The following is a 12332-nucleotide window of genomic DNA, read 5'->3' as shown; positions in this document are numbered from 1 at the left end:
TCTGGCGGCAGTTATTGCAAACAGTGAATTCAAACTCCAGCTTGCTCACCGATTAGCCAACGGATATTTGAGCCGTTCCAGCACCTTTCAGTAATTGCTGCACGCCAAACTGCTTGTGAAAACTCCTGTGTGTACTAAAAAAACGTGCAACTGAAAATGAATGAAACGCGCATAAGCAAAAAGGATAAAAACCAACACATACAAGTCTTCGTTCGTGTCAGGTATTCGCTGAAATAAAATACAAATATAACCCAAGCATGAATTAAGTTTGTTGTCACCTAGCGTCTCAACAAAACAGAAGCTAAAGCAAGCCTTTACCATTTATTTTTCCTAAATTACACGTATGTCTCGTATTTCGATCAATTTCATTTAAAGTTTCTACTTGACAAAGTATGTCGTAATTTGTTAGATAGTTTGGTCCTGTCAAAACTTCTGTCAAGCATCAGTGCTACTACTGTGTACACTGTTGCACTAATCCTAGATTTCAGAGTTTTTATTGTTCCAAGTTCGTAACTTTTTGAAATATTGAGCACAGAATACTATAGATTCATTGAAGAACTGAATGTTTTGACGCTTAGAGGTAAAGTGTGACAACATTTCAAAGAGGTATTTTTAATACAACAGAAATTTCTGATTTATAGGCCAGCAAATGACGTGGAAAAATTGGGTAAATCTTTAACAGTGGTAGAGGTACCTTCTAGCAAAGAAGTTATCGTGCGTGAGAAACCACAGGACAAGCTCTCTAAGAAATTCACATTCGATAAGGTCTTCGGACCTTTATCGAAACAAGTAAGATTTTCTTCTTAAATTACAATTGTACAGAATCATTTCTAAAATCAGTAAACAAATATCCCTATAGTTCTAATAGTGTTTGTTGCATTTTCAATTATTTCGAACTTTTTGCTAAAAAATAATTAACAATTTCATTTTGAATCATATTGAAATCCATGTGTGAAACTTTTTTCAAGTATATACATCAAATCCAATATTGTTTGATTGGATATAAGTGTAGATTAGGATATAGGATTCTACTACAGAAAGTAATATTAGAATGTCAACTTTTCTTGAAAAGTTGTTCAGATATTAGAAAGATCAGTGAAAACATTATTGGCCTACATTCTATTTGCATGATAAATGAAAAATTTGAATTTTCATCAGGTAATTAATTTATTTTCCCAATTATCACAGGTCGATGTCTATCAAGCAGTGGTTAGTCCTCTATTGGATGAAGTTCTTGCTGGCTACAATTGTACAGTTTTTGCCTATGGACAAACTGGAACGGGTAAAACTTTTACCATGGAAGGTGTCAGCAATGATCCGTCTCTCCATTGGACTAGTGTAAGCAGAGAAAGGTTATTTCTAATTTGAATGTCTGAGTTTAACGGTACTTGAATTTTTTTTTACAGGACACAAGTGCAGGAATAATTCCTCGCTCTTTGAGTCACTTATTTGATGAACTCCGTCTGTTGGAGGCTCAAGAATATACAGTACGAGTCAGTTTCCTTGAATTGTATAATGAGGAATTATTTGACCTTCTTTCTCCTAGTGATGAAGCATCTAAAATAAGGTTCGTTTCACGCATCCTAAAAAGTAAAATATGTCATGAGTATCTGATTGTCAAAGAAAACCAATTTTCAAACTTTGATTAGAAAACATTGTATTAGGTTAGATCGAAGCACTTCCAGAAAACATTCTAGTCATATAGAAGATTCGAAAATAAATTTACTTGTACGACTTTATTTCATCTCATCTAAAAATAACGTAATTTTAAGGCTATGCCTTATTGAGTTACTGTTGTGATATTTATTAATTATTTTCAAACATGTGTACATATTATTAGATTGTATGAGGATGCTTCTAAAAAGGGAGCAGTTATAATTCATGGACTAGAAGAAGTGACGGTTCACAATAAGAGCGAAGTATTCAAGATACTCGAAAAAGGTTCAGAAAAACGACAGACAGCTGCAACTCTTATGAATGCGCAATCCAGGTCAGTAAATTAAAGGATCCCAAACATTGCATTCGTTGCATGTACTGTAAAATAGGTTTCTTAAAAACATTGGAATTTCTAAAGCCTATAAACTTGGATTGAACCGCAGATCTTTGGTACTAATCACCATTGTAGTAGGTAGATTTTATCTAGTCGGTACTATTAAAGTTTCATTTGCTGATTGCAGTCGGTCTCACACTGTATTTTCAATTACTGTACACATAAAAGAAAATACAGTTGATGGGGAAGAGTTATTGAAAACTGGGAAATTGAATTTGGTTGACTTGGCTGGAAGTGAGAATGTAGGAAGGTCTGGCGCTGTGGACCGCAGAGCAAGGGAAGCTGGAAATATTAATCAGTCCTTACTGACCCTTGGCAGAGTTATTACTTCGCTTGTTGAACGGGCACCACATATTCCTTATCGGTATGATTGTTACATTTATTTCCATTCATTTAAAATAATTTATGGTAAAAATTTTTCCAAGTAACATATCATTTTTCTTCTAACAAACTATACTATAAATTCCTCACTGAACAGAGAGTCAAAATTGACCAGATTACTTCAAGAATCTCTCGGAGGTCGTACCAAAACTTCAATAATTGCTACTGTATCGCCAGCAAGTATTAATCTGGAAGAGACACTTTCTACCTTGGACTATGCACATCGTGCCAAGAACATTACTAACAGACCAGAACTCAATCAGAAATTATCAAAGAAAGCGCTCCTCAAAGAATACACGGAGGAAATCGAGAGATTGCGACGTGATCTTCTCGCTACTAGGGAACGAAATGGGGTTTATTTAGCTCAAGAAAATTACAATGATATGCAAGCTCAGATAGAATGTATGGAGAAAGATATCACTGATAAAATTAATCATATTAAGGCTCTAGAAGAGCAGATGAATAAGAAAGACGTAAGTTAAAAAGCTTATGCTATATTGTATGTACATATAAATACTTATTAAAATATGCCGTTAATGTAAATTCTATATACTAGGAAATTTTCAACGAGTTGCACATTAATTATGAAGTTCGTACAAATGAATTGTGTAAAACGCAAAACGTACTTGCAAATACACAAGGTATTTTGAAAGTAACTGAAAGTCGATTAATACAGACTAAACAAGAACGTGATGAACATAAATACTTGGTTCAAAAACACGTTGCGACAGAAAAAGTTTTGTTATCTCAAGCACATCAGCTACTAGGAGTTGCTGACATTGCCACTAGTGACACCCATAAGCTTCACGATAAAATTACTCGTAAAACGTAAGTTAGGAAAATTTCCATAATTCATTGTGTTCACCTAGTGTAGTAAGTTGGGTGAACTATGTTCTACATAGTAGGAAGATGAAAGACTGTATTTTATTCTTGCATTACAGTCAAGTGGAGCAAGAGAATGAGAAACTTGGACAGCAATTTCAGAGGGACATGATGAATGAAGTGGAAGAAATCGAGAAGGACTGCATGGAATACGCCCAGAATCTGGTACAATTTTGTATGAACATAAAAAATGACATAGGTGAGTTTATAATTTAAGAAAGTAATACTTCATACATTTATTTGAAGAAACTTTGTCAAAGTCAAAATGCGTTCTAGTGTGAAATAAGGCAGCAATTAACTTGAGACTTTTGTGTGTTGAGCTCTTTCTTTATTCTCAAATACCCATAGGATCGCAACTGGCAGTACAGAACAGAGGTATACACACCACAATTCAACATATCTCTAAAGATCTTGTTGCCAAGCAATGTGCGTTGAAATCAACTTTGATTGAACATGCAGATTGTTCAGTGAGTATTTTACTCATGTAATATAAATAGTTACGTTCGGATTAAAATTAAGACAATCTACATTTCAAATAAGAATCATGTATTTTTTGTAATTTTACATAAGTAGTTTTAAATTTTTGATCAGGTATAAAGGGTTAAGTACAATATATACTCACAACTCGTAGTGTAATCTTGATTAGGTCACTTTAGTAATTATTAAACAACCTGTTCTTCTAGCAAGTTGAAATCTTTGTTACTGGTTTCGAATATTTACATAGAATCTGATTTTATTTAGTTCAACAAGTACGAATCCTGGATAAGTGAACACCTGCAAAACGTTAAAACTGTATCTGAAGATGAGAGTAAACTTCTCAATGAAATATCTTTGATGTTGGCACCAAAACTTAAGGAGCTAATACAAACTACCATGCAGAAAAAATTGCAAACTTTATCTGCAAGTGTAACAGAAAAATTGGAAGAAATGTTTACGTACGCTGAGAGTGCAAAGAATGAAATCTGTCAAAGTTTGACAGTAAGCAGACAGCGGCTTTCGGACAACGTTACAAAAGTTAAGGAACACATCCAGACTGTACAAGCAAAAGAAAGTGAAATACTCGAGAATAACAAGAAATTCAAGGAGGTTTGTTGACTGTTTACAATTATATTCCAACGTGTTACTGCTTGTTTCGTTATTTTCATATAATGATATATTCAATTATGATATACCATGTTTTCAGCAATTCGAGAATTTATGTCAACAATTCACGACTATGTATTCATCAAATGAAGCAAATCACACAGACGTTGCTAACATTTTAGTGCAGATTGGCGAAACCCATGACAATATCAATACTGATGCGATCGAATCATGTCAAAACATCGTAAAAAGTGAAAAACGCTACGAGGATAAAGTCAAAGAAGGAATTGAAATTGTCAAGAATGAAGTACAAGCCAGCGTTAATGAGGTAGCTCTTTCTTCGCTGGATGATGCCATGTACTTTATATTACAATAAAATCTGGTAAACTTTGTATTATATGTTTTTAGATTGTACCGGTAGCAGATTCTGTTACTGCTCGTTGGTATAAGTTAGTAGATGAACTACGAACTCAGCTTCAAAACACTAGCAAAGTTTGGATTAAGCAACGTGATGTATCTGAACAGAGTATATCTAAATTACAAGAAGCAATTCTGCAGGAGCAGAAAAAAATACTTTCAAGTGCCCAAGTAAGCAACCATGAGTTTGAAATTCTATTCTTTACGATTTGAAAAAATTCTTTTTTTTATGCAGACAAAATTACAAAATTGAAAAGATTATGTATACTGCTGTAAGTTTATTTCTTCATATGGTCAAATTCGAACTGTAAACTCCTATTTTATAGGAATTTCAACAAATAGTTATGGATGCCAGTGTGAACCACGAAGAATTCATGGAGAACCAACGAAGCCAAGTGTGGCAATTCAATCATGAGTTGCAACATAAATTAGAGGAACAGGGCATAGGTGCCAGTCAGTGGGCAGCTGATGTCTCTGCTAAATTACGCACAACACAACATCAGGTTGAGAAATTCATCACCGAAGACCTCCGGAGAGATTTTCCCACAGGTATTGTATGATTGATGCATTAATAATAGCCTTTCTTGACTAGGCTAGTTTTCACAGATTGTACTGATATGCAGCTTGTCTATTCGTTCATTACTTTATCGTTTAAAAGTATTAGATCTGTGCTTTCGCTAATTACACATAATAGAACTGATTTGTTACTTATTTATTACTCAGGATGTACACCAGTGAAAACGGAGCATCAGTATCCAAGAGAGCTCGCTGCAACATCACCTCATGAGCGTATAATTCAACGGTTTCGAGATGCAATGAACGAGGCGCTTACGGATAACGAGGTCGGTGCTGCAATGTTATTTTAATGCAATTGCTTCACAAACTATTTTTTTTGGTAAAATGTAAATATGCTTAATTTGTATTGACAACGTAATTACTAGTCACCATCGATCTTAGTAAATTTGTATTTTATGAAAAAATTGGTAAATCTTATCTAAGGGTGCAGTATTTGGGAATAGTTCAAAGACATTACTTTTCCACAGCATGACAACAAAGAAAACGACGAAGGGGAATATATAAAATCCGAAATTATTCAACCAAAACAGATGATACCGAAGTTGAGGCCACCTCAGCTAACTGATCGGCGTATTCTCGGACCACACAACTGAATGGAATTAATTATTTTAAATTTTGCGTTGACTATTTTATTGTACTTGCTAAGAATGGCACAGTATCTGGCAAGAAGCTGCTGTCAATCGCTACGAATTTTATAAATTTATTATTAAAATATTTTACTACAAAGACATAGAAAAGCTAATTTTATAAATAATTTGCGTAGGTTAGAAGTAGTTACGGAAGATATGACCAGCAATCAATTTTTATGATAGAATTTTTTCGGTGTCGTAGATATGAAATTGTCACTTTATTTGAAGTTCTGGCCCTTCGAGGGGGGGGGGGGGGGGGCCCTCGTCAGAAATTAAATTTACAAATATACCACATAAGTGAAAAATCAATTTTTATATCTATAACATCTTCTCTAATTCTGTATCAATATAAACTTCAAGCTCTATTCATTCCATGTGTCTTATTGGTACGATGCCACTTAACAAGATGAACTTAGGTCGTAAGAATTACGTATCACATTAAGCTCGGTAAAATCGAAATGTAATAAATGAGAAAAAATGATACATGTTAAACGTAAAATCTAAAATCTAAATCTTTTCAACTTTACCAATTTGTAAGAAAGAAAAAGAGTTTCATGCAAATATGTGAAAATTTGGTATCATAAATACCACAATATAATATAATTGCAATTTTCTCCTATTGCATATTTTTATCGGTGAGAATATTGAAATAATCGGAATTTAATGCTATTTGGTATCAAACATTCTAAATGTGATGAATCAATAAAAAATGTATAATACATAACAGTTACTTTTATAAAATAACAACACAAGATTTAACACAATACAGTGAAACCTCTAATATCTGAACCATAGATTACATAAGACGAAGTCGACCCAGTCCAAAATGATTCGAATAATCGAGATTCTATTAAACATTTATGAGACAATATAAAAATTAAGGTAAAAACTCAGTAACATTGGTGCTGAGTGTATTTCCAATGCTGGTAAATTTAAAATTCATTAAGTAATAATATGGTCGATTGGTTAAAATGGCATATGTATAATTAGCTGATAGCAAACCAAATAATCGTTGTATTTACGATTGATATGATCGGGCCGGTAAAATTGAAAATGAGACTCAGTCTCAAGCAATTATCACTCCTTATCAGCAGAGGGAATTATGCCTATTTCGGCAGGATCTAGTAATTTGAATTGTTCGATAGATTCAATGAGCCAAATCAAAGGTAGAGATCTTATGTGTGACATATTATATTTTATCTGTGGCTCATCCATGCCAGGCACATATATTATATAATGAGAACACCTGTGTAAGGGATGAGAAACATTCCGTCCTACATGGAACGGAATTTCCTCGTACGTTCGTATTGATTCAGGATCAGGTTTCCTATTTAATACTTTTCCTTCCCCCTCAGTAATTAATTTTGAAAGTGTCAACTTAGTAAACTGTAGATCACCAAATGTATATGTAGACTGGTTGTTTATTGCAAAGAAAAAATTGCAGCCATTGAAAAGCCCTGGGTTCTAAAATACACAGAAACAACAAAAGTAAACCAAACGTCTCGTGGTAATATCCTTCATGTACATATTGGAACAGGAAGAAACAATAAACCTTGTAGGTATTACCTTTTTCTGCATATTCTCTCTGGCTCGAGTAGGAGCGCCACTACCTCGAGCATTTGTTGTACCCTGTACTTCAAAAAATTCCAGTTCTATTGTGCTAAGGTCTGTAAAATTTGCGCAATGCCTGAGCACTAGAAACGTGTATAAAAAATTAGAAATATTCTTAAAGAAATAGTAAAATAAAATTCACATTTACGTATTTTCTTTTCAAATGGATAGCCAAAACATTTGAATAGTTATACCAAACATGTTTTACATAATATGTACGTTTAATTTTTTTTATCATTTAAGTAGACAAGTTACCTACATTCACTGGCGAGGATCCAGTCACCATGAAGAATAGCAAGTAAAACTACATAATTCACAGGGGTATCACACTGAATATTAGCTTCCACAACAACGTGAGTTACAGCAGCTCTGAAAATACAATAATTCAATAGACACTTATAATAATAGCAATAGCAACATGGTTTTCTATGAAAAGAACATTTTTTGAAACACGTACGTAAACGTTTTGACTGTTTTAATTTTGTATTTACTAGCTAGTTCAGAAAGCAGGAGCTGGCTCTCGCTACTCAAGTTTAATCCAAGTACATGAGTTCCATTGCTAGTCAAAGTGTTGTTGTACAATGCTGTTATGTTTGAAATATTTGACAAACTTTTTTCCAGACTGTTGTCCGCAGGTTTATAAGATGTTAAAATTTTGTGGACCTCTTCAGATGCATAATCACTGTTGAAGAATGATGTATTTATTTCATTAGAATTCATGTTGCAGATTCATAGCTTCAAGTATACACGCATATTCTGGAAGCTAAAGCAAAGCCTTAAATTTTTTAAAGCTGTTGTGATATTAAAATACCACAAAATATAATGGTAAATTGTGCTTCAGGAAGGCAAAGTAGGTCATTTTATCCCGAGTGTAAGTTTGCAATATAAGTTAGAGGCGAGTAAGTGTGCCAGCTAAAGATGATAATTGCAAACATAGATGGCCAAGAAAGACTTTGCCTCCATAGTGCACAAAATACTTCATGTAACATAAGTATGATTGACAAGTATACTCTCATGCTCTTTTTCGGATTTTTTTTTTTTTGTAGACCATACTTGCGCTACGTAAAATATACCCATTACTCAATTTGTTTGTCATATGAAATTTGAATGTAATGAACAAGTATAGTTTTGTGCAAGTATTGAGTTACTGGTAAAAAATTCCTACATAAGATTACTCACAGCGGTGTTTTACCAGAACTGTCACATGCATTGACATCAGCTTTGTATTGCTGCAGAAGTTTTATCATTTCAATATTGTTGTATTTAACTGCCTCATGTAAAGCTGTTCGATTCTGTTCAACTGGTGTATCTGGATTTGCCCCTGCCTCAAGAAGAAGCTTACAGATTTCGTAATATCCATAACTAGTTGCCTCGAACTGTAGAAGTATTCAAATTCATACAAAATGTAGTTACAGTGACGGGAAAGCCTTTTAATTAATTGGGTCATCATATAGCTTACCAAAGGAGTCCACTTAGCATGATCTTGTGTATTGGGGTTTGCTCCTGCCTCTAGTAGAGAACGAACCTTTTCAATGTTTCTCTGTGTAATAATGACATCAGGTAAAAATCAAACATATGTATCTTTCCAGATCAATTTGAAAAAATTTATTACATACCTTTAAACATGCTTTGTGCAGTGGTGTTTCCCCGTTCATATTTGGTTTATTTATATTTTTGGGAATACTCTGTGACTTGGTTGAAACATTATGTTCTTTTATTGACAAATTAATACTCGGAGCTGTGTCATCGTTTTTCATTGATGGATAACTGAAATTAGTACAAAATTAGTTGCCAGATGAATCTAATTTGTATTAATACTCATTTTGAAAATTTTGAAAGGTGGAATAGTGTAATGATATATATATGTATATATATATATAATAATAGTTATAATATATAATAAGTAATAATAATATAATAATAGGAATAATCTTTAAATTTTATTCTGCGAGAGATGTCTTATGAAATAATAGTTGACTAGTTATGCTTACGACTTATGAACTATTTGAGAAATCGTGTTGCCATAACCAATCAACTTTTGTGTTATTTTGTCAGGGTAAACTTCATTTCTTTCGGCTGGAGTATTACATACTGGGCATTGGGATTTAGACCCAATACATGTTGTGCAAAATAGGTGGTCACATTTCTGGTAACGAATTGGGTCACGTGCTGTGTAGTTGCTGTAAAAAAAATCATTGTGTGAGATATACTGGGATATGAAACCAAACTATGTCCCCTGCATAAAAATAATGTGAATTAAATAAACATACATTTGTTTCTGATAAGAAACGAGAGGTTGTAAAATTATATGAGACAATTTATGACTTACCACTTGTCGCAGCTGAAATTAATCATGAAGTCCTTGAGCGCTGCTTGTGTGTTACCCCATCGATCAACGTTGTTCATCAAATCCATTGTGTAACTTGTGGCGTTCTTACGCCAAAGAACATGGGTAAATAATGAGTCCCCGTTCGTTAAAAATCCTAAATATGTGAATTCCAGTATTTGCAATCAATTAATTTAGATTCAGAGTAATTTACTTCAATTGTAACTATATTAGAATGATAAATGCGTATGCGACGAAATACGTTGAGGTTAAGAATAGTTTGCGAAACATTAACGAAAAATATATATGAACAATTACTCTGGCATGGACACGTCGCTTTTTTTTGTTAATTTGCTTAATTTTTTAGTGTGAAATGCTCATTTCTTACTCTTAGAACGCTTAGGGTTCCAACTTAAAAAAGAAGATAAATCTTTGATGTTTATCAACTTTTGTACCTTAACAATACTTAATTAACACCTGCCGTTAACAAGAATATGCCAAGAATGATAAAGGACGCTCGTACAGACTGGTCGAGGGGTTTGGTTGGTTTGGCGCGAACGAACGAAATGACGCATAAAGAATAATGTATGAATTTGTGTACATTAGTGTATGTTGGTATAGTGTTTTTGTAATGTTTTTGATGTAACTAATGTGTATAACTTGTAGAATTCAATAATCTGTGCGTTGAGTAAATGGCATACAATTTTATACACATTAATGCACATATTATTGAATTGTACAAGTTATACACATGAACGTGTGCAGCAGGGGTGCGTAAACGTAGTAAGCGATAATTTCTTGCAGTCCAGCGTGAAACTCCATATTTCCCGGGTGCTCTCACGGTGGTCTACATCGAACAGGGAACTGGCGCGTTTCTTAATTTTAATTTTATTCGAAAGTAGAATGGAAAATAATAAATTCCCCAAGACGGTTTTTTCTTACGAGTAATATTAACGCCAGAAAATAATTTTTTATCCTATAAATTTCCTCGGCAAATTTGAATCGGCAGCCATTTTGCTGGACCCCTCTATTAGCGCTGCCAGGTGTCACGTTCGGGTACTATGCTCGGCTGTAAACACTGTCTGCTTCGAGCAAGCCGGAACTTTTTCTTCATTTTTGGGGCCGAATATTTTTGGTCTCAGATTCGATCCAAATGACCATTTCCTGAATAATTGAACCCCCAGGAAATCGGAAAACGCAGTGAAAAGAGCGTCGGATCAACAGGAGAGAAAATACGAAGGAAAAAGCACCTGCTGAAAAATGTCAAAAACACTGGTTCTCGTTTTTTGGCTGTAACTTTTTATCCGCTGCTCGCAGCGTATCGGGACTGCGCTAAATCGATTCGTCTCGCAAAATTGCGTCCGAATAGTGCCAGAAAAAATTTATTCCAGCACTTTTTAAATATTAATCCTCACGTAATATTTTTGATATGTTCTGATACTGAAAATATTTATTGCTATTTCAGGTACAACCCGAGGTGGTTATCGGTGGTTGTTCGAGGTGGTTAGCGATTGTTGGAGGTGGTCGGAGGTGGACGAGGAGGAGGACGAACTGAACTGAGTCTCAAAGCCCTGTTGACATAAAAGCAGCTATTCGATAGAAATTATAGTTTATAGTTTACACAGCCCATTGCATGATATTTCATTACAAATACATATATTTCAATGTATTTAGGAATAATTTATAAAATATACGATAAAATTGATGCACAGGATCATCGTCGACTTTAACTTTTGAAATGTCCTACCATTTTCGAACACCTCCTACCTCCCCCTGCCACCTCCGACCATCAATGGCCACTTTCGACCACCCTCTATCACCTTTTGCCAGCGCCGACCACCTCCTAACATTTCCGAACACCTCCGACCATCCTATTTAGCTATATTACCAGATTAGCTATGATATGAAAAGAGAAGAATTATTCATTTCGAAATGGGATTCTATTCGACGCGCGCTCGATGTATTCCATAACATTAGTATTCATAATTATTCCAACAACTTTTCATTTGCTCTATCGATCTTGAATTTTCATAGGCATAGAATCGAAACGTTGTTTTAGCTGGTCGCAAGTGAAGTATCTGCGTTGGGTAGAGGAGCAGAATTGTTTTTCGAAAAGTATTCGGATGGAAAAAAATTCAGAGTAACTGTAATACATCACGGATGCGCTAATTTTGAACGAGATGAAATGGATGCTTCGTATATGAGACGGTATTTAACGCTGCGTAGTGGTTTAAAGACCTAGAAAGGTGATAGGGAGAGAAAGAACGACGCTTCTTAACACTTCGAGTGTATTTTAACACACATTTGAAAGATACGAGCGAAATTTTTCATCATCCAACTGTCGCAGAACGGCAGCGTTATTAGCCGACCCGTTCAC

General features: G+C 34.4%; 2 protein-coding genes across 7 annotated transcripts; one reads left to right on the top strand and one right to left on the bottom strand.

The window, feature by feature from the left end:
* The first annotated feature begins 30 nt into the window (after positions 1-30).
* Positions 31-6486, top strand: LOC124216559 (kinesin-like protein Klp61F). The gene is made up of 16 exons (XM_046621179.2): positions 31-221; positions 642-789; positions 1189-1338; positions 1407-1567; positions 1841-1990; positions 2178-2414; positions 2529-2904; positions 2988-3259; positions 3373-3512; positions 3662-3780; positions 4055-4399; positions 4497-4724; positions 4805-4984; positions 5140-5362; positions 5537-5655; positions 5857-6486. Exons 1-16 carry the CDS (start codon positions 157-159, stop codon positions 5980-5982), a joined length of 3039 nt encoding a protein of 1012 aa, XP_046477135.1. The 5' UTR covers positions 31-156; the 3' UTR covers positions 5983-6486.
* LOC124216562 (BRCA1-associated RING domain protein 1) lies at positions 6215-10792 on the bottom strand. 6 transcript variants are annotated; one of them, XM_046621188.1, is made up of 11 exons: positions 10705-10792; positions 10437-10481; positions 9959-10112; positions 9621-9809; positions 9246-9396; positions 9089-9169; positions 8809-9005; positions 8087-8311; positions 7889-7998; positions 7585-7712; positions 6215-7482 (listed from the first exon to the last, which is right to left on the bottom strand). In XM_046621188.1, the coding sequence occupies exons 1-11, from the start codon at positions 10775-10777 to the stop codon at positions 7096-7098; spliced, it is 1740 nt and encodes a 579-aa protein (XP_046477144.1). In that variant the 5' UTR covers positions 10778-10792; the 3' UTR covers positions 6215-7095. The 6 variants fall into 6 exon arrangements, with proteins under 6 accessions (XP_046477144.1, XP_046477145.1, XP_046477150.1 ...); XM_046621189.1 differs by having other exon boundaries at positions 7585-7685; XM_046621194.1 differs by lacking the exon at positions 8087-8311.
* Positions 10793-12332: the final 1540 nt, after the last annotated feature.

This window comes from Neodiprion pinetum, chromosome 4 (genome assembly GCF_021155775.2).
Source record: "Neodiprion pinetum isolate iyNeoPine1 chromosome 4, iyNeoPine1.2, whole genome shotgun sequence".
Taxonomy (NCBI): domain Eukaryota; kingdom Metazoa; phylum Arthropoda; class Insecta; order Hymenoptera; family Diprionidae; genus Neodiprion; species Neodiprion pinetum.
Note: the sequence above shows the minus strand (reverse complement) of the source record. Positions and strands in the feature narration are given on the sequence as shown.